Source organism: Cupressus sempervirens, chromosome 8 (assembly GCF_028749045.1).
Source record: "Cupressus sempervirens isolate cs-2001-9-10 chromosome 8, ASM2874904v1, whole genome shotgun sequence".
NCBI lineage: Eukaryota > Viridiplantae > Streptophyta > Pinopsida > Cupressales > Cupressaceae > Cupressus > Cupressus sempervirens.
The window spans coordinates 260302153-260329496 of record NC_143125.1 but is presented as its reverse complement, the minus strand read 5'-3'; the positions used below and the strand labels follow the sequence as shown (position 1 = coordinate 260329496).

At 36.5% G+C, this 27344-nt stretch overlaps 1 protein-coding gene across 1 annotated transcript in view; it reads left to right on the top strand.

Annotated features, from left to right (window-relative positions):
- Positions 1–27344, top strand: part of NUP155 (nucleoporin 155) — a 171794-nt gene that overhangs the window by 60759 nt on the left and 83691 nt on the right. The window contains exon 3 of the mRNA XM_089797398.1: positions 23017–23186. Coding sequence (XP_089653524.1) covers positions 23017–23186 — 170 coding nt within the window. The remainder of the gene's footprint in view (positions 1–23016; positions 23187–27344) is intronic.

The window sequence follows — 27344 nt, the reverse complement described above, 5'->3', positions numbered from 1 at the left end:
AGATGGGGCGAGCTATAGAAGTTGCCATTACGCTATCTACAATAGCCAACAAGATTTTTTATAATTATCAATACAAGATTAAGCTACAAATAAAAAATAACAATTAATAATATTATATGAACTAAGAAATAATAAATGTTATAGTTAAAACTTAAGATAATAATATTAGACAAGAAATCATTTTGAATATTTTATATAATAATATTTGTTATGCAACATTTATATTTTAATATGAAAAACTTTAAAAATATAAAATAAACAATTATAAATATATATAATTTTTTTTTGATCAATAAAAGGCTAGCACCAAATTTTATTAATATTTAAGAAAATTACATAATTTTTTGCCTTGTTCAAAGCGCTGGCACCAGGGGGCAAAGAGCGGGGAGGAAAACCCCTAGTCTAGCTTGAGACCGAAGTCTTGCATACATTGGGAGGGGAAACCTCGAATACAAAATCACGAGGCGTACCCTCCTAAAATACAAGGGCCATAGATAACACATGGCTGAGGTGGCATTCCACCTTTACAACAACATCCAACTGTGGGTTTGGGGTTGGCATACCAACCCTTCAAAAGAGGTTTGATGAGAATTTGGAAAGAAATCCATAGGCAGCTGGAACATAGTGTCGTTGAGGCCCTGCACTACAAAGCCTAAAACATCTAGCTAAAACCAAGATGGAGGGGAGGGATAGAAGGTCCCCCAACCACTAACTGATATCCTTCAAGAAATTAAAAACATTGGAAATAGAAACAGTGTAAAAGGATACTGGGTTGGAAATTTTCAGCATACAATTGAAATTTCTCAAGGCAAAAGTGCCAAGAGAAAAATAATAGTAACGATTGCCCCATGAGTGGGAAAGGAGCCTCTGTACATATGGTGAAGTAAACAGAAGACCAACTTTGCAAAGAGCCACAAGGCCCATTCTAGGCAGAATAAACCATTGCCAAATTTGCCAAAGAAAGAATTTTTCCAATTGAGTCATAAGCACATTGATAAAAAAGGGCCCCCGCGAGCCAAAAGTCTACTTCAATGATCTTGGAAGCCTGCATGAAAATGAACTGAAGAATTGCAAGAATCTTCTCAAGCGAATTCCATTAACAACTATTCTTGAGAATAACATATAAATATAGGATCTGTGACAAAGGGATAGGGTTCCTTCCGGGGTGCGAGAAGGCCATTAATAAAAAAAAAGCCCTGGGGAGAATTTGTAATAGAGGTGTTGAGGGGGATAGGGCCCATTTTCCTTTATGGGGAGTCACAAGTCATGGAAGACAAGAAGATGAATGCTTCTTGAGCTATCAAAATTATATGTTTATTCTTAAGATAACCGGATAATCTATCGACTTTATATCAATTCAGTTCGATAGAGAAAGATGAAAACATGCTTGCTTGCTAGATGTTGAGAAAGAAGAATTTGTTAATATCACATATGAGTGGCACATTGTTATCCATGATTGAAAATCTAAGGGCATGAATTTCAGGGAGCCATCATAAGGATTGCAGGCATCGTGGCGTGCATCGCATATTGTGTAAACCAAAAAACCCACCACTGAGAATTCCTCATAAAAACAAGGTAAATCAAAATGGAGTTAGAAGGAAGGAACTCAACATAAAGGGTAAACAGAGGCCCAACAAAACCGAGCCAATTATAAATGGAGAGAAAGAGAAAGCCATATCTCCATAATATGCAAGAAGTAACAACCGATCATAGCATACAATATATAAACCATAATTTAATAGCGTCCATGACATTTGAAGTTGCTGTATTAACATGTAAAACTTTCATTATAAGTCAAAGGGAGTTTCTTAACTAGTGCAAGGCCAAAATTGTCTAAACTATACAAAGAGCAAAAAACCGATAGCAAAAAGATTTCCTTCGAGCCTATTGCTTGTCGTCAGAGGAGGAATCTATCTCTGTCTCATTATCGTCCACATGGTCTCCCAAGAGTAACCACACAATGCCATGCCATTTCGGCGGATCGTGGATGTTCATGACGTCCATCAAAAGCCACCAATTTAGTTTAGAATCTTTAGATAGATGGAAGTCTCAAGTTGAATGCCATTTCATCCTTGATAATGAGAATAAGCTTGACCTCGACAACCCTATTTACTACTCGAAAGTCACTCCGGTTAGGTGTGAAGAGATTGGCATTGATGTTGTTGAGGATAATGTTTGATTCCACCACCAAATGGGCCTTGAAGAGATTGGTGCAGAGTTCTAATATGGACTGTTTGTCCCCTCCTGCATGAAGGATGGTAGAGACAAACATTGCAACAATCTCCACAGTGGATTTGGGCCTTTCATCCAACACTGCGGAGTCATTGCCCACAATTTTCCTAACATCCCTAACAATTAGACTGTGAGTTGAGTAATCATATAGCATCAACTTGAGACGTCTCTCCAAAATTTTTCCCCAAAATTGTAGAAGTCACTTGCCCGTTTTCATCCTAACATTGGTGTCCATTCTCGTATGTGAGTGGCTAAGGAGAGAGACAACCTTTATAAATAAAGAAATGCCCATAAACTTTGTGAGTTGTCCAAATCAACTCAAGTACCAAGAGATATGACCATATGAGAGATGAATGAATAATTATGAGATTACTGCCGATAGTATGAATCACACACATCTCCGAACCACTTGGGAGGGGAAGAGGTATCGTAATTCCCAATTAATAAAAAGCCTCTTGTTTTGATGATTATGGGTAATAATGAATGGGAGAGGGGAAAATGGGAGAACTATACACTTTATCAAATTAATTAAGGGACTTCGTAAAGGTGGGAGACATTTGCCTCTAAGTTGGCTAGGGAATCAACTAGGGAATTGCCTTCACGATATATGTGGACAATTTTATGATAATTGAGGAGGTCTAGGAGATGCAAAGCTCTAGCTAATCTAGAGTTAAGGGACCAATTCGAGGTTGAGCAATTGCAAAGGGCATTCATAATGATTTGCGAGTCCTCTTCAATAATTAAGTTTTCAATTTTAGAGACCTACAAGCTTTTAAATCCTTTCACAAGGGCGTCAATCTTTGCTACATTGTTGGTGGTGGGAGGGATAGATTTAGCTCCTCAGACATAGACTTTCCCATTCCAATCATGGATAATAAAGCCAATTCTAGGAGTCCCAGGGTTACCCCTAGAAGCTCCATCAAAATTGAGTTTATACCAGGAGGTTGGGGGAGGGGTTCAAATGTAGTTCTGTCTATTGTCTCTAGATGCTTGTCCTTTTTTGCCTGCACAGGTTGGTGTGATAAGACTAAACTAGTCTTGTCTTCATCAAAGCATCCTAGTCCGAGAAGTTTCCTTCTTGGATGGTAGAGGCTTATAGTCTATTGTTAATATTTTCCACAATGCTAGCTTTAATCTTGTTACAGAGGGAGGAGATTTCCATGGCTAAATTTGGAAGATTCTTTGGTTGCACTCCTTCCATGTTTCCAATAATAGAATTGATGGAGCTGATTTCCAGAGGCCACCATAAGTGTTGAGATTGAAGTAGGATGGCCAAGCTTTGAGATGGCTCAAGAGGTCAGCTGGAAAAGCTGTATGGAAATACAGCGTGTTACAGAGCCAGGTCCACAACTTTTGAGTGAAAGGGTAGTTGATAAGCAAGTGATCGACTGTTTCCTTATTACTTTTACAGAGAAACATGTAGAAGGGCCTTCAAAGCCAATTTTCCTTAACCAGTCTATAGTCAGAGAAACATTCCAGCTTTTTGAAGACATGCTTTGTCCCAACAGAGATCCAGAGGAAGATTTGTGGGGGTCCATTGCATTTGGGAGGAAATGGTTGTATATCCTTCTTTGACACTGTAAAGACTTGATTGTGATGCATTCCAAATTCATGAATCATCTAAGGGTTTTTCTATCTTTGAGGATGGATACTCGGAGAGTCTTCTCTACCAGGGGAATTGGAGGATTGTCGCATGCTTTCATGCTCCAATCAAAGACTTGGTTATTCGGATTAATGTTGATATAATGTCTAAAGTTGGGGCCCCAAGCAATAACCATGGAATTAACAATTGCTGTTGGGACTAGGGATTTGAGAGGTGGGTGACCTCCCTAAGAGTCATCCCAGAATATAGTAGATTGACTGTCTTAAATATCTCAAGTGAGGTGTTGGCTAATGATGGTTATATTTTTAAGCATGAAATTCCAAACTCTAGAACCTTTAGGGGTAGAATGGGCATTTTTTTTAACAAAAGTTTTTTTTGATGATTATTTTGTAGGTGCAATCAGTTTGTTTTCTTATCTAGTTTTGGTTTGTTCGTAATGTGTTCAGTTAGTCTCAATTTTCATGTCTTCACAAGGTTGACCCAACAATCTCAATTTTAGTTATGGCATCTTTGAGCAACATTATGTTGGAAGGGAATCAACGATTTAGTGACTGTCACTACAACACCTAGAAGCTAGGATGATGGTTTTGAATATTGTTGTCTTGATAAGATCGTTTTGGCCACAAAGACACATCCTACTCAAGTTCAGACGGATCAGGATAAATGGGATGAATGTAATTTGAAAGCTATCATGTTGCTCAAACTTTTAGTTACAAATAATTAGCTCCCTTAGGTGCCTTCTGGTAAAACAACTAAAGAAATTTGGGACATCTTGAAGTATTTTAATGAGATGTCTAATAAGAGTTGTGTATTCTTTTTTGAAAAACTTGTTTTCTTTCATGATGGATGAGAAGACAACTCTCCAGGCACATTTGCTCAAAATCAAGGATCTATGTGATGTTATAGGCCGCATGATGGAGAAGATATGGTAGTTATCATGCTTAAAAGTCTACTTCTATCTTCCCCTGAGTTTCCGGGACAGGGAGGCAGGGGACAGTGGGATAGGTTTTCGGGATGTCAAAATAAGTTTGCCAATTTTGGGGACGGGGTGGATGGTTATATAACAATATGAAAATTTAAAATATATAGAGAAATTTAAAACACTTATATGAAAACAAGGATAAAGCATGTACTTATACATAATAGAACCTTAAAATATAAGAATTAGTAGAATTCACATGCCAAATTTGTATTACTTTGAGAATCAATGTCAAATTTGTTCTAGAAGTCAAAAGTCCAAGTCTCATAGGTGTCCCCAAGTCTTTGAGATGTTTTCGGGATAGGGACGGCTGAAAATATATCGAGGACTTGTCACTCTTTAACACTGGTTTGCCTTGATCCTTTGAGCATGTCAAACTTCAAAGAGACTCAATATCACTTCTAGTAGTGTGCCCCAATATTCTTTGATCTCGGCTTCAAGCTTTTGCAATAGAATAGATGAAAGCAACATTTTGGAAGTCAAGCTAGTTACTCATCTCCTAAATAGGTTGTCTTCATAGCAAAAGCCTCTTATAAGAAGAAAGGTAACCCATAGTCTACTTAGGAGAAAGGGTCAAGTAAACCTTCGACTTCTAAGAAGAAGAGTGTTTGGTGTAATTATTGTAACCATATGGACACTTGAAGATAGATTAGAAAAGTGGTTGGTAGCAACACAATCTTCACAGAAAGGGTCTCAATAGAAGGCTCGAGCTGCTATGCATTTTGATCAAAAGGAGTCCATGTCCTATGTGTTCATGGCCACATGCCCATCAAATCATGACACATCCTCGGCCTGGTACATTGACTTCTGTGTCTCTCAACATTTCACACATCGTCGAGATTGGCACAGAGTTCACACATTTCTTTTTTTCGGTTGTTTTTGGAGAGCAGTATATAGTTGTAGGTAAAGGAGTTGAACATATTTCACTTTGTGGGAGGGGTTTGACATTTCTCAATGTGTACTTTGTTCAAGGCTTGAAGCTAAATCTACTACGAGTCAGTCAAATAATTTAAGTTCTCCTTTGATGTTATTTTCAACGCACACAAGTGTGCTATTGTTGCTAGGGAGTCTGATACTATAGTTGCAGTTGGCCTTGAGGATCATGGTGTATATTGCCTCATTAACATTGGTGATTCTCTAGAGTAAGTTATGGCAGCCAAAAGTTCTTCGATCAATAATCTTTGGCATTAGCGATGTCGGCATTTGAATATACAGTATCTCTCTCAATTGCCGAGAGATAGTCTAGTTTTCAACTTAACCACGATTTAGACACAAAATCATGGAGTTTGCAGAGCATGTCAAACTAGGAAGTAGCATCGAACGCCGTTTTAGGATGGTGATGCTTAGGGGGCATCCATGCACTTGCAGTTGGTCCATGCAAATGTTTTTGGGCCCATGAATATTCCATCAATCACAGGTTGTAGGTATTTTCTACTACTTGTTGATGATTTCAGCAAGAAGATGTGGTTGAATTTTCTTCATTTGAGGTGTTTAGTGTGTTTCAGAAGTTCAAGGCCTTAGTGGAAGAAGAGTTTGGTTGTTAGATTATCATTCTTAGGTCCAATAATGGTGGATCATTTTGTTCATCCGAGCTCTCAGAGTTTTGTTCATTACATGGAATTAAGCGTCAACTTACTACACTTACACCCCCATTAAATCGATGTCAATGCCCAAGAAGTTTTGGACAAAGGCAATATTTATAGCTATTTATCTTTTGAATTAGTCTCCCACACAGGTTGCTAAGAAGATGACCCCAACAAAGGCTTTGTTTGGACGAAAACCCAAAACCAATCATTTGAAGGTTTTTTGGTCTACAACATATTTTTGGATTCTAGATGCCAACCCCACCAAATTGGATTCCAAAACTGAGAGACTGATGTTCTCAGGATATAATGATACATGTAAGGCTTATTGATTGATTGATGCTGATAACGATTGTTTCATATTCAATTCCGATGTGGTGTTTCATGAAGCTCGAGGTCTATTTCAACCTCCTCCTCTTTCCAACCCTAAGGAACAATGCCCATTGGCTCTAGAGATGGATGTTTGTCTTCCATTTGGTTCTCTTGATTGGAGAGATCCAATTGACATTTAGCCACCAGCTCCTTCGCAGGATATTCAGGCTCCACATCTCATGATTCCAAGTCCTATTGTTCCTACTATTGTAGATGTTGGTTCTTCTATCCTCTGGTGTAAGTGGCAGCCTAAGACCATTGGTGATCTTCATGATGATGAGTTGATAATGGTAGTTCTTTCCTAAATAAGAGCAACCAACATACCCTAGTCAGTTTTGCTCTTATGGTCAATATTCATAGTATTTTTGAGTTCCACACATTTAGAGGATAAGGGTATATTGGAGTGGGAACAGGCTATGGCAACTGAACATTGTAGTCTCATGAAAAAGAACACTTGGGTATTGTCCTATCTTTTACAAGGGAAGAAACCCATTGGCTGCAAATGGGTCTTTAAGGTCAAGTATAAGGCTGATGACACAATAAGGACAAGGCATAATTAGTAGCTAAAGGGTTTTCATAGAGGGAGGGCATTGACTATGAGGAGACATTTGCTCCCATTGCCAAAATGAGTACCATTTGTCTTTTTGTAGCCCTTTCAGCTCAGTTTGGTTGGCACATCCATTAGATGGATATCAAGATTTCTTTCTCAATGGTGATTTACAAGAAGAGGTTTACATGACACAACCTCCATGTATTCAGGTTGTAGGTAAAGAACATCAGGTCTGTAAATTGGTAAAAGCTTATTATGGCCTCAAATAGGCACCACACACATCGTTCATCAAAATTGATAGCTATTTGATTGGTCAAGGGTTTCAGCGTAATCCTTCTGATTTTAATTTGTATGTTAAGCATGCTAGTGGTGATGTTCTTGTCATTTATGTTGACAATTTGATCATTACTGTTAGTGCAACACATCCAGTTGAGCAAGCCAAACAAAATTTGTGCCAAACATTTGACATGACAGATTTTGGACTTCTCCATTGTTTTTCGTGTTTTAGAAGCTTGGCAGAGATATACTTCTATTTTAATATCCCAGTCAAAGTATGCCAAAAGTTTGTCGGACAAACTTCGGATGCAGGATTGCAGTCCCAGCTCTACACCTATGGAGAAAGGGCTGTAACTTTCAAATAAATCAGAGTCATCAGTGGAAAACGCCCCAACATTTAGGTATCTAGTGGGCAGTCTTAGCTATCTCATTGCCACTAGACCTGACATCAGCTATGGCGTCAGTCATGTTTCTTGCTTCGTGACAACCCCTAAGGCTGAACATTGGGTTGCCGTGAAATGGGTGCTGCGATATGTGAAGGGTACTCCGGATTTTGGCATTTTGTATGGCAGAAGTCAGGATCCTCAGCTCATTGGTTACACAAACTCAGATTATGGAGGATGTAATGATGATCAAAAGTTTATTTTTTGGATATCTTTTCAGTTTGGGCACAAGTACAATTACATGGACTGACAAGAAGTAACATTTAGTATCACTCTCATCTACTGAAGTTGAATACAAAGGAACAATTAAGGTAGCTTGTGATGTAGTTTGGCTTTGCTAGATGCTTGCCAATTGGCATATGCCTCATTCAAGCCCTACTCACCTATTTTGTGATAATGAGGGAGTTCTGAAGTTAGCCAAGAATCTAGTCTTCCGTGAATGGACAAAGTATGTACACCTTCATTGTCACTACATCTGCCAACTTGTCGAAGATTGAACCGTGATGTTGCAGTATGTGCCTACTGAGTACAACACTGTAGACATGCTCACCAAGTCTCTCAATCTGGAAAAGTTTGTCAAGTTTAGGGGGCAGCATGGTGTAGTTAAGGGAAGGTATTGAAATATTTTAATTTTTTAGCTTCCCAGGTTCTTGCTATTTTTTGCCAATTGTTTTAGAATCATATTTAATGGTCATATAGGCTATCTTTTAGTTTTCTTAATTTAGTCTATATTTAGACAACTTTGTTTACGCTATTTTTAGTGTCTGTAAACTCTATTTAAGAGTTCATTGTGAATGCAATAATTATTTCATTTTTAACAATTTCAATAAAAATCATCTAAAGTTCTCTTAAATCATTCATTTTAGAAAGGGGAAATATTAAGTATATAGGCCTAGAGTCACTTAAGTTCAATAAAAAGGCATACCCAAATAACAATTTGCTTAAGCTACATGAATGTATGTGTTCACAACTAAAGAAAAGAATAGAGAACAAGCCAAAGATGATCACTTGCCCAATTATGCTCTTAAGTCCTCTTGCTCTTGGGCAATCCAAGAAAAGGACAAGCCAATGCATAGTTAAGGTTAATGGCTTGAGTTGAGGACATCATAGTGTGGGAGCATTAGAGAACTTGTATGGTGTTTGGACATTGTTGTTTTGCCCAAGAGAAGTCCATGAAGGCCTATTTGAAGGCATAGAACCATTGTTACTGTAATGCCCGACCAAGGGATCCAAAAGAATTAACCTAAAGTTTTACTAAGTTTGCTAAACATTTTTTTTTTTAAAAGTAAGAAAGTATAACATACACATTAGACACATAGTAGCGGAAGCAATAACATGTAATCATCAATAAACATACATAACAGGTTACATTCCTTAAGGATCCTAAGACGTTGAGTCACATTTAAATTTAATTAATTCTAAGTCTAACAACTACCACATAAACATGAAAGAATAATTATAAAGTCCAATGTCCTTTTAATATACATTTGTTCCGAATGCCTCTTGGCAAATTAATTCGGAATGCTCAATCATCCACTGTACATGTCACAGGGTATGAAAGGCTTAAAAGAATATACATAAGTAGAAATAAAGATACATCATCCTCCAAGAATCCATGATACTAAGTACAGTAAAAATAAATGATACCATACATGATACATCCTTTTATCATAAAAGATATAAACGTCCAATCATGAAATACAACTATCCATCTATCATAAAACACAACTAATCCAAGTGCGTGGTTCCTCCCAACCATCAATAGCATTAAAATCTTATTATAATATTAATAATAATTTACAATAATATTAAAATGGTTAATTAATTAAATTAATAATAAAATGCAACTTATATTACAATTATTAATTATTAATATTTTAAAAACTTTATAATACACATTACAAATTATTATAAAGCGCTGGTTTGATATGGCCGTGCGGCTGTTTAAAAGCCTGCCGGCACTTAATTACATGCGGCAGGACTACTGCGAATTCGCAGTACAGACCTGCGAATCAGTCCGCTGCCATTAAAAATGAGTATGTGGGGGGGGTGGGTCAAACCCCTCCTCACTTATATTGTATATAATTTAAAAAAAAAATATAATAAACGTTATTATATTATTATTATTTATTTAAAATTATAATTTTATTTATTTTCATAAAACCAAACTCCTATGCATGACATTATATATATGATTTAATTTTAAATTTTATTTTTTTTATAAAATCTATTAGAAACAATTTTCCCCCCCCTTTATTAATAATTTTAGATATATTTAATTTAATTTAATTTTTCTTTATTTTTATAAATAATTAAAATTTTAATCTGATAGGAAAAATAAGTTGAACTATTCGAATTTTTGATCTAGGATTTCATTTCCAAAATCAAACCCCTTCCAAATTTAAATTTCTAATCTCTTTAATCTATGTAACGAGGGTTTTTGATTACTTATCCAATTTCTACGCATGCAGAAGACATTGGCTAGCATTTAACAATTTACAATATTGAAACGTTTAAGGGTTTCATCACAGAGAATTCAGATTTACAATCCACAGGCACGAAGAAGACATGAAAGGAAATTACGTAATTAATCAGTGATCGAAACACAAGACCCTACCTGAACCTGATGCTAATACGAAAACCACCTAAAAACTGTGAGAGAATTCGTTTTCAAAATTCACGTCCAAGTTCATCTCCAAAATTCGTTTCCAAAATTCGTGTCCCAAAATCTGTGTCCAAAATCTGCGGTCCTTCTAAAATGAACCTTCAATTGTGATAAAGGATTCTCTCTCCTTAAATCGGGGAACTAATTGTGAGTTCACCTGAGAGAAATCCATGCTCACTAGAGTTAACTCTAAAATTAGCTTTTATTAATCTTTGCTTTATCTTTTCATGCACGTTAAAAGAATAATTAAATTACTTTATTTAATTTTCACTTGACTTCTATTTTTTTTGATTAATTTATTACTTTGGGTTCCATGCGTACTTAATGCAATTAAAATAACATTATTATTCTTATTTTATCTTTTAATTAATTTTCTTCTATTTTCAATTCATGCACGCATCATGCGATCTAAAATCTTTTAATAATTTAATATCTTTTCACTTCTTAATTTTATTTTAGAAATTTAAATGATAAAATATTTATTAACTCAATTAATAATAATATTTAGCATTTATTTAAAAATGAACTCTAAATATATTATTATTAAATTAAATAAATATTATCACGTTCTAAATTTAAACTTATAACTTTATCCTCAAATTTAATTCTTGTTTATTTAATTAATTTCTCAATTAATTAAATATAATTAAATATTATAATAACATAATCACTTTTCATTAGATTAAATCATTAATTAATATTTCAAGTAGACTTAATTAATAGAAAGTACACCAAAGACTCATAAAACAACATATGAAAACCCATCATAGAAAAACACATACTAAATCAAACAAAAAGGGTTATAATCACAAATTAACATCATTCGACGCATTCAGAGGGTACATGACTTAGATACTTGTCCTAATTATCAATTAGGACAAATGGCTTAGGGGTTTAGGATTTGGATTTAAGAATTTATCTCCCCTCTCTTACCATTGAGATAATGCGATAGGGTATGCTCATCTTGGCAATTCAGGGAAGTTGATACCCAGTACCTGCAACTTGCATAAAATCCATGCATGTACAAACACAATATTCTAAGCTAAACAGGCAATGGCAGGAAGTGGTGCATCGTGTAGATCCCGACTAGCAGGTGACTACGACTCCCTTCCTTAACCACATCAGAGATGCCATACATAAAGAAAACAAACACACACACCATACACATGCTGTATGGGGTAAGTATCCATAAGAAAACACATAAGATAATCCATCTAACTAATCATCATCAATAATTGAAAACACTGAATAATCATCATACATACATGAAATATAGAGTACCAAATAATCTCATCATAAAAATCAACTAAATCTGAAACAATAACTGATAAACTCAAAGTACTGCTACTAATCATAAGCGTAAAACTGGGCTAAAAGAGTTCAACAATGATAACAAAAATGCAAACTAGGGGCAGGCACTACAGTTACAAGTCATGAGATTGTGGTATGCCGAGACGCCTTATTCTTCCTGAGTATTTCCCCGTTCTTTTAGTTTCTCCAGATCACATTGCTGTGGCCTTTTTCTTTTTGTGGCTATTTATCTTCTAGGCTTGTGCGTGCATGTTGCCTTTTGTTATTCATCACATAGGTCGAAATTCAAGACTCTGCAATAACTCTACAGACCTCAGATTCAGGACTTGAAAAGCTCCTCATAATTTCTGAACATTAAAAAGCACATAAATTGTAAAATAATCTTATCAAATGCGCACGAAACTAAAATTACTAAAGTAGTATTTCTTTCATTTATAGATTAAAAACGATTTTAACACACATCACACTTTTATATGATCATAACTTAGAAAACTTTTCTAGTTACTTTTATTTCTTTTGAAAAGCATGGGCCCCAAACAACTTTTTTTCTTTGTAAAACTAGAATAGAGTTTTGGGGACAACAGTGCCCCTCATAGGATCTAAAGGGCAATGCCTTTTGTGGATCCCTTGTTATTATTAGTATCTCGCTATATTTAGCTAGTTCTAGTTAATGGTCATTTAGGCTTTGTTTTTAGTTTTCTTGTTCAGTTCTTTTTATATGCACTTTGTCTATCCAAAAATTCAGCTAGGGGAAATTCTCCATTTTGCTCCTAGCACCTTTTTTGACCTGTGGTGTTCTGGCGTTTGCTAAAGCTGTGTCAGCCCTGTCAGTCCGTGTCAGTTCCGAGTATGTTGTTTTTCGCAGTTAATATCCTTAGTCTACCCACATTCTTTTGGCGGTATCTGCCACATCAACCCTTCAGCCAAGCCAACAATTTTTTTGCTCTAAAGGAGAGACAGCAATTTTACTTGGCCACGTCTGCAGATACAAACAAATTTGTCTCTTCTACTAGGTCTGTGTCAGAAGCAAACACCTAGCGTTCAGTGAAGTGAATTTTTGGGGATATTTTCTTTGATTTTTGGCAGGTGTGGACCAAGAGAAAAGTCTCCCATCAGATTATTTTTAAAGAAAAAATTCAATTTGGTTTTCATAAAATTCCCCCTAGAAAAATTTCTGTTGGATTTTCATAACTTTTTCTTTTAAAAAAATTCAGTTGGGTTTTCATAATTTTTGACCTTAAAGTTGGGTTTAATTTTTTATTTTTTAAAACGGAGTTTTGATTCTTGGATATGTATTCTGCTTATGTTTGGTTTTGATTGATTTTGTACCTCAAAAACTGGTTTTTTGTTTTTGTACATGAAGTTCACATGGGATGTTCATTCATGGTTTTACCGTTTTTCTTTGAAAAACAAAGCTTTGTACTCTTCTAATCATGGTATTTTGCAATCCGTTTTGGGGCATTCTGCTCATTTGCTATAATTTGGAGGGTTTTGTAGCTGTTCTTAGTGTCTATGTCTGTTTTTGGTAAGCAGTTTTGTTGAGTTTGGGTGGAAGAGTCTGGCTCTACTCTCACACCAACAAATCATTCTAAAAAAGGAGACTACATTCTCTGTTACTTTTTGACTACTGTAGAATGTTGTGTCATATTTCTGACTGTAAGACGTGTTGTTTTTTGTAGGGTAGCTGATAGAATGACCATTAAAGGAGGGTATTAGATAAGGTATAATAAAGATAAAATTCATTAATGTCCAACAAGTGACCACAAACAGGTTAAAGGGGCTTGTGGAGAACATAAGAACTTAGTTGCTGGTTTGGAATCAGAGAGATATACATAATTCTAAAACTAAATAAATTCATGGTATGAATCTATGAATTTAGTATACATTATCATTTATCTATTTTCACGATTATAAAGAAAATCAACACATTCACATTGAATTACTGAATTATAAAATGAGAGAACAACAATGACAAGAAAAAATGAGAGAGCAAATGTGAGGTGGAATGTATTTGGAGGTTGAATAAAAGGGTTCTTTTAGGGTTAGGAGGGAAAAAACAATAAAAAAATCATTTAAAATGATGTTGGATCCACTTAAAATATTCTTTGCCCGTGGATCCTCATGGATTTGCACTAGATCCTTGAGGACTCACATAGATTCTCACAGAATCCACGCCGATCGTTGTTGCCTTGTGGATCTGGGTGGATCTGCAGGCCGCGGATCCACAGGGTAAATACATAGACCTTGCACTGATTAGCATGAATCCAAGCACAAATCCAAATTTGGATTCGGCCTCCAAGGTGTGAATCCGGCAACTAAGCATAAGAAGAGCCAACAATAGGACCACCAAATGATGACCAGATAACAACAGGAAAATGAAAGAAAGGAACAATCAAAAACCCCAATAAGCTGGGGGTGCAAAGCGCAGGACGACAACCCCACCATGCCAAACACAACTAAGAAGCTGAAGAGACCGAGAAAAACCTTTGAACGGAGGGGTACTCCATAGATGTGGTAGTGGTAGTAATGGAGTGATGCGGAGTGTGCTGTTGTCTTTGGAGGTGTCTCAAACTAGAAGAGGGAGTGGATCTGAATCTCTAACTCTTTAAATATGATCTTTGTGGCCTCATATATCTAGGTTGAGAAGGTTACTCCAGGTGTCTTTTGGGGTTGCTAATCATCTCTGGGAAGAAAGGAAATGAGCTGATCCAATAAAGGGCGCAAGGGACGTTGGAAAGAGCGAATGACCTCCTGAATATAGAGAGCCAACATCGCTAATTCATGTATGTGAAGAAGGATACAATGGAGCATGTCTTCGAAGAGGCAATATAATCTGCCTTTGGTCTCATAATATAAAGGACAAAAGGAAATAAAATGCTCCACCAACTCAACCTCACCAAGAGTGCATAGCCAACAAATCTTGTCACTTCTCTTCAACAAATGGTTAGTCTCAACTCGGTGATGATGGGAACAACTATGAAAGACCCAAGAGGAATCTTGAGAGAGCACTGCCAATGATGAGAGGTATACAAGGGGCAAACAATGAAACAATCCTTAATCTCAAGGAACCGCACAACATAGAAAGCCATCTTTGGTTGAAGTCCGCCTTGGTAGTTGACCCAAGTGGTGTGAATGTGTTGCCTATAGATATCTTCACCAACGTATCTATTCAGATCCCGAGTGGTGGGAAGAAGGTGGGGAGGAGCATCCAAAGAATACTTGAATATGGGAAAGGTGGTTGATCGACATCCCAATAGTACTAAGGAGGGAAGAGGCCCTAGTGAACCATCCACAAGACTGACTTCAAGAAGTAGTAGAGAGAGCAAGGTACTCAGACAAACAATAATCAAGGTGAGGATATCTTAAGCGATCCGTCCTATAGTTAGTAAAGCCATGTAGACAATGGAGGAACCTGACAAGGTCAAAGATGGCCTCAAGCATGAAGGGGCATGCCCCAAGCTCAGTAAGAACAATACTATAAGGTGTGGATTGTTTGCATATGATGAACTACTGAAAGAGGAAGTGGACCCATTCAATAGAGGTCCGATAAGACCGCAAAAGAGGATCCCAACCAACAAAATCATTCAGAATCGTCGAACGCGCAAAAGTATCAAGAAGTGTCGTTTTGGATGAGATGTCGTAGAAGTGATGCCTAAAGCACTGTCTCTCAAGAAGAGCAAGGGAATCAAACCTTTTGGGAATGCCATGAAGGCAATGGAGGGAGCAAACAACGTCAAAGATGGTCTCAAGCATGGAGGGATGCGCTTGGAACTCAACAAGAACAATATTATGAGGTGCGGACCATTTGTAATTGATGAATCGTTGGAGGAATTGGACCCGCTCAATAGAGGTCCAATCAGACTCTAGAAGAGATGGATCCCAAACGACAAAACCATACAAAACTATGGGAGGCTCAAGATTGGTGTCATCTTGGACAAGATGTAATGGAAGTGATCTTTGAAACACTGTCTCTCAATAAGAGCAAGGGAACCCAAACCCTTTGCAAATGCGCGGCTGGATAACAAGCTTGAGGTTGACACGAGGTCCAGAGAACTCGATCCCTAAGTAGGAATAACCTGAAACAATCTCAATCTTGGAACCCTCAAAAGTGAAATGAAAATGGGAAGCCTTGAGGCAATTAAAGACCATTACCTTAGTCTTACCTAGGTTCATAGATAATTGTTTCAGATCACATAAGGAGGCAAAGCAGTCCAACTATCTCTGAAAGCCTCAAAGGAGGCCAAAAGAACCACATTATCCGTAAAGAGCAAGATATGAATAAGAACATGGTGTAGGAGGCAACAATCATTGATAGGAAGGTGATCACAAAAAATGTTCTCAAGCTCATAAATATAAATCCAAAACAGAGTAGGGGATAGGGGGCATCCTTGCTTCACCCCAATGGTGCTACTAGTGAAGTTGGAGAAGCTAGCTAGGAGTCCTAAGATGATCATAAACCATCTAAAGTCGGCTGAAGAATATATCTAGTATCTCGCTATATTTAGCTAGTTCTAGTTAATGGTCATTTAGGCTTTCTTTTTATTTTTCTCTTTCAGTTCTATTTATAAACGTCGTCTTTATTAAGACAACCTTTCTTTTTGTTCATGCTATGACTAGTGTTTGTAAGCTCTATTCAAGACAACCTTTCTTTTTGTTCATTGTTAATGCAATAATTATTCCGTTTTCTTTGTTCGTTCAGTCTTTAACAATTTCAGTTATGATTGTGGGGTTTAGGGGTCAAGCTTCTGCCCACTTCAGGCCTTCAAGAACATAGAGATCTTAAGTTGAATGAGTTATGGATGTTTCTTTTTGTCAATGTGCCAAAGGACTGAGACCTGAAAGAAGGAATTGTGGACAATTATTATTATCATTTTGTTTGGCAGAAATATTTTTATTTATTAATGATAATATAGCTTGTAATTACCTTAATACTGTGTGTACTGGCCTGCAGGCCAGCTTCCCCACCCCAAAACAAGCAGAAACTCAACTTTTATCTGCTAGAACACTTGCAGGATCCATCCCAACCCTACAACCCATACAGCCCTCGACAAAATGGCTGTAAACAGCTCTATACTGTACCTTACCAAAAAACTAACATCCTGCACTTATAACCTTACATCCCTTATCAAAATTGGATATTAGCACCCTTTACTTACATTGATTTACAAAAATGCCATTAAACTGGCTGAAATACTTCTTTTCCTACATATTGACTCAAAAATTTAACAATAAACTTTATAAAATGTGATATTAGGCCAGTGAATACAGCGCCTTCCCTTTGCCTTCTTCTACCTTTGCGCGCACAGGGCCATTTACCCGGAAATCACTTGGCTTGAAGATTGGAGCTGAAGACCTCACCCTTTTATTTGCCTCCATTTCGGCTTGCACTAATGCCTCTCACTCCTGCAAATATTCTTTTAGGCATTCCCAGCGAACCCCTCCCTATGACCTTTGATCATCTTGGGACCCTTTATCACTCCATATAATGAAAGGCTAGAACCCATCATCCTTGGTTTCAACTGCAGGCCAGAAACCATCTTTACTTTTAGTTCCTTTCCCTGGCACCACACAATCCGGCAACGAATTCCAACTCATTATTCATTCTTCTTCAATGCATTCACTCAGAACCCATTGCATCTTAGCCTTATTCCCAACTTCAGAATTCCATGCTAAAAACATAGCCACAATGTTGGAATTGTCTTGATACCTATGCTCCATCTTAAAAAATTCATCAACCAGGATGAAATCCACAATCTGCAACAATTTAAGCTCATGAATTTTGAAAATGACCTTCAACCTCTTCTCTAAGATTTTTCCTAAAAAGGCCGACTACTCTTTTGCTGTCAATGCTGTAATTTTTGCCTCTATTATGCACCAATTAGCCTACTCTCTCTACACTAGCACCAGAAACTTGAGGAGATAATGCCATTGACACCTTCATAAAGAGAAAACCTTGGGGACGTGAGGCCTATAATATATGGCCCTTGAGCAAAATGTAACATCCACCTTCTTCCGTACAAGGAATTGATAGGAGTAATCATGTAGGTGGCATACTACAAGAAGTTTCCTCACATGCCAAATCATCAAAGTGATCCAAACTCAAATTTGCATCATTAATATTTAAGGTTAGTACCCATTTGGACAGATTGTCCGCCACATCGTTACTTGATAGGCTGATTGATATATGAGATATTTTAAAAAACATGGAAGGACATCGTTAGTTTACAAGTAAAATGGATGAATTTATTAATGGTCCATCTTTTAGTCTTACACTGTTTAAGAGAATATACAATCACCATTCAATCCCCTTCCAGATAGAGTTTTTTTGCTAATAGAATATCTTCATATGGTGCCTGGGCCTCAGCCATATTGTTCATTCCATCTTGCAATCTCTTAGCTCCAATGGAATAATATTCCCCTTGGAGTTTCTAACTACCATCCTCACACCTGAAGGGCCTGGATTACCCTTTGAAGCTCTGTCGAAATTAACCTTTATCCATCCCTTCTTTGACACTTTCCACTTTATTGGAACTAGGATTAACCTTATAAAGCCCATTAACAGGCCTGGAATTGTGGACAATTATTGTTTTTATGCTAATGTGGGTAAGATTTACTTCTAAAACTGTGAGTTATGGTGAGTAGTCTAGAGTTAAGAGTAATGAGTAATAGATTGATAATTCATTGACTTGCAAGCACCAGTGTGGCAAACCCCCTTGCGAGTAACTTTCCTGAAAAATCAGCTGGGGTAACTCATCATGATTAGCCAAAGGCTTGTTGTCAAGCTCTTGGGTGAATTACTTGCTCGGGAGTTTTACTGTACTCACAATTTTTGATCTGTGATTCATTGCTCATATTGACTTTATGCTTCACGTTAAGTGACTGTTTTAACATGTTTCTGCATGTGGGACAATTTACAAACAGTTTACCTTGAAATGAGTTGGATTTTCTGTGGGGAATTATGTAGTGGAATACCCACTCTAACCATAGATCAAATATGTAAGATTCTCTTTCTCATGGATACCACTCTCATATTTGATCACAATTGAATTATTTCTATTCTTTTGTAACATTGTTGGGTCTATTACTATTCTGTCCTTTTTCAATGGACTGGTCTATAATTACTGTAAATGGTGAAGGTAGATCTAGAGGCTGTTCTAGTCTTCTACAGTCGTGATGTTTGTTCACATTAAATTTTTTATGGGATCTTATTGCGCTAACCAGATGTAATGTCCCCTTATTAACTCAACTCTTGCAAATATTTCTGTTGCCTTCAATTCAGCAATCTTTCTCTCAATAGGGTGTTAATGCAAATATTAAGTTCGCAACAGCTGATATATATATTTCTGACCTTGCAACGAGTTTGCAGCCAAGGCACCATAGTCTTTTGTAGCACAGAGGACCTCTTTTTAGTTATGCCCATCATGTTGAGAAGGAGCATTTGTGTAGTAGTTCTATATGGGAGACAATTTTCTTTCTTTTGTAGGAAAGGATTAGGGTTGGAAGAATATTGAGCCACAGAAAGATAGCGAAATTCCAAGTTGTGGGAGAGATCATAATTATTACCCCCATTATAATATAATATTTTTTGTACTTTAGTTAATGAGGATATATCAGAGGTTTACTTAAATTAATCTTTTGGTTTTTCATTCTTTTTGTGTCTTATGGATACAACAGGTATATGCAGGTTGCTTGGAACATTATGACTAAATTGTTTTAGGTGATTCGATTCCTTATTCCTTAAGGACAATGTTTTTAGGCAGCATGGATATGGTGCAGTTCATTCAAGTCATGAGTTTGTTAGGCTATCCTCTTAGAAGATGACATTAGCTGTTCAATGGACCTTATCCATATTTTGGCGATGGTTTTCAAATTGTCATACATCAATTGACAATATAAAGTCTTGTTAGCATTTCTTATGCATCTTTGAATATTACTGCTCAGCTATGCTTGCGTTTCACATAATGTTTTTTAGGTTGGACAGACATATGTTTTTATGTATTATTTTTGTACACGTTCATGTAAGTATGTATATATGTGGATATGTATCTCTGTTTACAACTTGCATTTGCCATGTCTCTTGTAGATATTGGATCGAGGATCTATAACAATTAGGTATTCAATGGACCTTATCCAGTATTTCGGTGATGGTTTTCATATTGTCATTTATCAATTGACAATATAAAGCCTTGTTAGCGTTTCTCATGTATCATTGAATATTACTGCTCAGCTAGGCTTGCATTTCACATTATGTTTGGAGGTTGGACACACATATATACGTTAGCTTTGTGTGACCACATGGCTCCCTCTTTCAAAGCTTCTTGGCCGGGCTGATTTATTTGGAGCACTTCCACTTCATTTCATGTAAGTGGTGGTTGGTTTCTCCTGAATAAATTTGGCGTTTCAAGTCAGAGGACTTGGGCTCCCTCACAGCTAGCCTGAGGTTTTCTCCTAGTAGTTGTGCATTGTGAATGTTACATTGTTTATGTTGATATTATTTACCACTTCTATTGCCTTCATGAGTTGAACAAGTATTTCTTTATTATAACTGTGTAAAGGTTCAGGGAAGACTCAACTGTAGACTTATAGATACAGCCGTTTAGGAACATTTACTGAACAAAATACTCAAGGTTTCAAAAGGGACTGAAATTCTGATGACTCTTCTTCCCATGGTTTCTCCTTAAATGGGAGCACGAAAGGGGAAAGTGACAACTTACTGATGATGTTTGTGAAGATTCCATTAGAATTGCTGACTGCGAATGCCCCATAATATGTTTTTAAATTGCTATATTATTTCAGCTTCTTTAGTTGTACCAAGGTTCCTTCAGCCATCGTTCCAGCAAATCATTTTGTCACCCTTTCTCCTGGTAACATTCAAGGGGCATATTTGGGACCTGAATTGAGGTTGTCAAGTATAGTTCTGGTATTGGATGACTAGAACAGAACCCTTCTACACCGTCTTTGTAATCATTCTTTTCCTTATATGCTTGTAGGTTTGTCAGTTTATATTGACCCTTTTATACTTTATTATTTCTAAAGATCAATGCACTTTTTCCTCTCTACATTAATGGACTCTTTAGTGGTGAAGCAGGTGGTTTTAGTGATTAATAAAGATATCTTATTCTCCATATTCAACTATTTTACAGGGTTCTTCTATTTAAACCTGTCTATTGCAGAAACTTGGTTCTGGTATGGGTACAGGTCTGGGTTGGCACTGGGTTCACTGTGGATTGGTTTTTGATTGCAAAGCTGCAAAGTTGTTGGTACTCGTACAGGGTTGGGGCCGGGGTATGCTGATCAACAATTTTTGTTCTCTTGCATATGGTATGGCTATATATATTTGATATATATTTAAAATATTAAGATTCAAAAACAGCAATACTCTTGATTGCCAACAAAAGTATCTAGTTCCCTTATAGCTTGCGAAAAAAGGGATTGGTAATTTTATAATTCAATGACTTGTCCAATGTCAATACACTATGAAAATTATTATCAAGATTCAATACTCTTCATATTACTCTTCATTTTTGATTCAAGTTTATTTGAACCACATTGAGATACAATGTCACATCCACAGCCATCGTGCACCGATTATGTTCAAGTTAACAAACTCAAGATTTTGATCCCAATTCTTCGTAATCACTCAATTTTAATCAAGTTTTTTGTGCGACAGAGTTTCCAGCAACTAGTGGGGATCTGTGAGTGGAGACACTAATGGGGCTGTGGGGCAGTGCTCTCATGGAACTTTGGGGGTGATTCCCAAATTAAAGCCTTTGAAACCGCACAATCCTTCCAGGCACACACAATTTTCTCACTCGAGGATGAAATCAAGTATCTGAGAGCTTTTTTGGTTTATGAAATTGTTTAAAAATTGATTATTTTTCCTTTGGGTGGTCCTTGGGTTCCTTTAGGTTTGCTTGAGATGCTTGGGTGACCTTTAGGCAGATTCCGGCCACTCCCATTGCAGGTGCAGTACTTGTACCAGTTCAGTGTGAGATCAGGACTAAGAGGCATACTCGAAATCATAGCAAAGTTGGCTTAAATGATTAAATCCTCAGTTGTGTAATTTGCAGGTCTTTTGATGGTTTCTGAAGCTTGACCATGTGTTTTCATCGTCATTTGCTTTATGTTTCTCTGCCTTATCTTAGCTTCTCGCAGATTATTTACAGTCCTTTTGATCTATACTTGTGGTGTGGTTCAGAGACTTAAGTGGTTGTTATTAATGGCCTCTTTTAATAAACCAGTGGATCACTTCAGTTTGTTTGCTTGCATTACAAAAAACATCATGTTTGGTAATTTACCTGCGATATCTTCTGATGGATTGTTTTTAATATGCTTATGCTTCTAGGTTATTTTACAAAGGTATTATTTACTAAGTCATTATTGTGGATTGTTTTCAATACATCATTATTGATGTTGTTATTAATCTTCTAGGTTATTTACTATTTAAATAATTTTACATATTTGCTGATATTTAATGTATCTGTATATAAATAAAGAATATATTTAAACGATATTTTTAATCGCTAATTGGTTTTTATTTTCTTTATATATATATAATATTGTATGGCCTTATCAAAGTCTACTGAACCTGAGAAAAAGTGTGCACCAGATTATGAACCCAAACTCGCAATGTGAACAGAAACTTGAACCTGAACCAGCTACTTAGCTATTTAATTCAATATTCCTTTGTACCAACGAACTTAAGCTTTCCTCTTTGAAGATAAGTTCTACTGTGCCCACTTCTTTGCTTACTGCAGATTTGTTGTTTCCAGCTGTTCTGCTCTCGGCTTTGTTACTTTTGGCATATGTATTGTGTCTTTATGCAAGTCATCTCAAGTGCTTCTTTTCTTAAGGCTACCACTATGTTACTTCTGTGTTTATTTTCAGCCCAGTTTCATAAATTTTTAATTTAACATTCACATCAGGAAGTATTTTTTCTTTTCTTTTATACTCCATTGGAGTCGTCGAGAATTTACTGAAGCATGCTTGAATTGTACTGCAGTGGCCTCGTTTTATTGAAGTTGTTAATGCTAGAGAATTGCCACCTGTTTTAATAGACCGTTACAATGCGGCTGGAGGTGAGGGTACAGCCCTTTGTGGCATATTCCCTGAAATTCGGAGGGCCTGGGCTTCTGTGGACAATTCTTTATTCCTTTGGCGATTCGATAAATGGTAACTCTTTTCTAACTGTACTGGAAGCCTGGCAGGAAAGTACTAACCAAATAGTTCTACTTGGTTTTGTCATCTCTGTTCTCTAATCCTAACTATTCTAAGAATTTGCTTAAGCTGTTTGTTTATCTTCTTTGATAAACCATTTTTTGGGTGCTTGAGCGTTCTTGATAATGATTGAAATATCATTTATAATAGTTTCTTGCTTGATAAAAAAACTAAATAGGTTTCTTGGTTGATTAATTATGTTTGAAATACAACAAAATATCTGCAATCTGCATTTGTATTTTTAGCGAGTCAGTTTAACTATTTGAATTGCATTTTATTGTTGTTTTAATTATTATTAGGAAAGCATACTAGTCACCAATCTTGTGGTCTGTATTGCTTACCATCTCTGGAAATTGTGTTTCTCTTGCATTTATTGTTTCTGGAGTGATATAATGTAATAGCGTATTCCAGGAATCAGCTGCATGTTGATATCCATTAACAATTCAATTTTTGACCTTTCTTTAATTAGTAGTGGCTAACACGATTCCATCTAGGTGATTCTCAAAAGGACAAGTACTGGGGATTCTCAGGAGCTCACCCTTCCCAGTTGTTTATGGTCTCTAGTGGTCTTGTGTTGTTCTAAGAAGAGCACTGGTAACATGTTTCATTTCATTTTATTCCCAAACATTTAGATGATATTATAGTGTTCTATATAAGAATTGATTGTCAGAGAGAGCAAATAAACAGTGAATTTGATGATTTGATTCAACAACCTGAGTTGATATACAGCACAGTGAAGGTAACACTGTGAAGGCTTTGCAGTTCGCAGTTACTAACTTGTAACAGTTAGGATAGTTAAAATTGTGTTACAACTGCTGACAAATGTATTACACTGCGCAAGCATTCCCCCATTAATACATTGACACTAAAAACATCAAATTCGCCTTGCCCTAGGGACCCTCCTTAAGGCTTACATAACAAAACATGCTGACTACATAATATGAGTACATTTTTTCAGAAAATCTTCTTTGAAGAACAAATTCTGAATTAAGTGAAACTCCATCAAGCTACCTCCTTAACCCTCGTAAAGGTGGAGCCTTGAGTTCTCACTCCCAAACTCTCAAATCACAAACCTTAAATTATTCTTGACAACAATTTATATTGGTCCCTTCACACACATGGCTCCATCATGTTATCTGTGACCCTCATATAAGGGTGAATTATTGTTGACAACAATCCATATTGAGCTCGTCATAGACACAGCTACATCATGTTTTCTCTGATCCTCACAAGGGTGAATTATTCTCGATGACAATCCATATTGAGCTCCTCACACACGGCTCCATCATGCCGTCTGTGACACTTGCAAGGGTGATAGTTCTCGATCACAGTCCATGCTATCTGGGCAACCATCCATATTTGAGCTCTTCAACAAACCCCAAACCTGACTCCAGAATATAACCTTCACAACACACATATTCTATGAATCTGTCAACATCAACAAAGAAGACCTGAGAAAGATAGACAAAGGCCAGCAATGCTTCTCATGCATAGACATCTTCTCAAAGCGAGAAGCTGACTTGAGGTTATGGAAATTCCTCCATATTCTGGTGCTGCCAGCCTCCAAAATGACTTCGTTAGTTTTTACCAGTGTAACTTCAAAAGATGGCATCAGAGGAAGTATTTTGTGCCACTTCAAAAGAATTATTTATTTCTTTCACATGATACCCAGCAATTATTGTTAGCACCATGTCTACCAATATCCACACTTAAAGGAACTTGGAAGTGACTAAGGAACGAGACTCAATGAAAAAGATGTTTTTCTTCCCTTTTATGTTGGCAAATATTAGAAATAACATAAAGCTCACTACATAATCTTCACCTGTAGGCATGACAAACTGACTCTCTTTTTAATAAGATTCAAGGGTTTACAGAGGTACTGAAAAGAAGGCCATTGTCCACATGCTGCACTACCAAACTGACATAGACTATGAAGATAATGTAAAATGTGCATTGGATGCCTTCCTCATCTCTCACAGCTTCTTCCATGACCATCTCTCACCAAACTCCACTGGTGCAGAAGTTTGCAAAGCCACAAGAAAGAAAGCAGCTCTGATAGGATGATAAAAGAATGCTGCCGAGCGGTAATGGCGACCTGATGCTCTATACAGGGTTTAAAACTTCACTACTTTTAATGGCTTATATGTAGTAGTCCATACCGACACTAAACCAAAAATGTAAAACCTATTCCTTGTAACATTTTGTCGAACAGTTTTCTTGTTTTCAATTATGTTTGGTGATTCCAAATGTAATAAGCTAATAAGTCACCAGTTCAGTTGCGGGGACAGAAGCAGGTATGTGAATCTGGCATGTGGGTGCGTGAAAAGACTTTTTAGGGGTTTGGGTGGTTATGGGTACGTGTGTATATATGTTTATATATTATATATACGAAAAAAAAAGAGAAGTATACAGAATTTTAAAACTAAATCTACTGCTATTGCTGTAAGTATCCAAGATAAATTATATGTATCTGAAGAACAATTCTCTGTATCATTAATGCATTCCAGTCCTAATTTTCAGTCTTCATGCCACTGACATTTTCCTAAGAAATTAATTGTACATATCAACCTTGTGATAATTTTATTCTCATAATGCAGGTATAGATAATTATTTTTCTCCAAAAAAATTATTAACCCATACACACTTCTCTCATAGTCATTTTCAAGTTTATTAGGCCTCCTCCTATAGAAGTTTCTCCTATCTCATTGTTATAAAGAAGTTACAAATAATTTTGTAATTCCTAAACTGATAGTGCCAGATCATTTCCATTGAACATTATAAGCATTAAAATATAAAAAGATATAACAAATATGTAACAGAAAAGAACTGGACAAATCATTATTAAATTTGCCAAGAATACTTGCTTATCATGCCAAGAAAATAACATCTTATGAACACTTTCTTTCTGGTTCTGCTCTAGCTGGTAACTTGAAATAATAAAAGTAATGTTTTTAATTAAGTTTTGGACCCACTTTTATAAAGTAAGCCCACAGGTGCACCCAGGTTTGCACTGGCTGCGCACCCAGAGTGCCCTGTGCACACTCAGCACGTACCCCATAGACGCACCTGCATTGAGTACGGGGCCTGTGAACATGAACCCTGCAACACACATATTGAGACATTTGCAGGTCGGATAGAATTGTTTACAATATTACTGCTGTAATGATTCTCTCAAAACATGGTTACAAATATGCATATATATACTGCTGTACTCATACTCCAACAGTGCAGAAATATCAGCATATGATTCACACTGTAAGAATTTACAAATATAAATAAAATCCTGACCTTATTGCAGACTGTGAGTGAAGAAGATATGAAACAATTTTTTCAAAAAATATGTTACAGCGATGAATGTTTCCAGGCATCTCTGAATCTGAAGGAGTGGGCATGTACTTCCAATGGTTCCTACTGAGCCTTTGTACATGTGATCTCTAAGAGCCTCAGCAACTTGTAAAGATACCTTGCTACTTAAGGGAAGAACAAGGAGATTCTTTTTAAAATAACACTTTGGCATTCAATTGTTCTCACAATGCCGCCTCATCAAAATTTTCAAACATTGTTGTTCTTTTGTGTTTGCTAATCTATCTGCATTGGGTACTTACATCACATGCTTAGAAATATATGATGTACAAATTACTTGCAATAGATGATCGGTCAGCAAACTCCTTTATCACCTCTCTCAGCTTATCTTCCAGATCTTGAACTTTTTTAGTACCTTAAAACTCCAGACATCTCCTTCCAATCCAGATGTGACTTCCACATCAAGTTAGAGATCACAATCTTCTCTCATCTTCTCCAGCCAACATTCAAATTACTTATGCTATTTTCTATCACCATGGCTATTGCACCATCTATACATTACTGCTCTGACACCACGTCAGAGTAAGAGCAAATACACAGTGGACTTTTGATGATTTGATTCAAAAACTTGAGGAGTTAAAACTTAATATACAGCGTGATGAAGATAATACAGTAAAGGTAAGGCAGTTAGGAATGATTTAAGTGGTAACAAGTAGAACTTAGGATAGTTACAGCTGCGTTACAACTTGTTACATCCAATCTCTCTGAGCATAATAAAATAATTATTAAACTCTAATTACGGAAAATTAA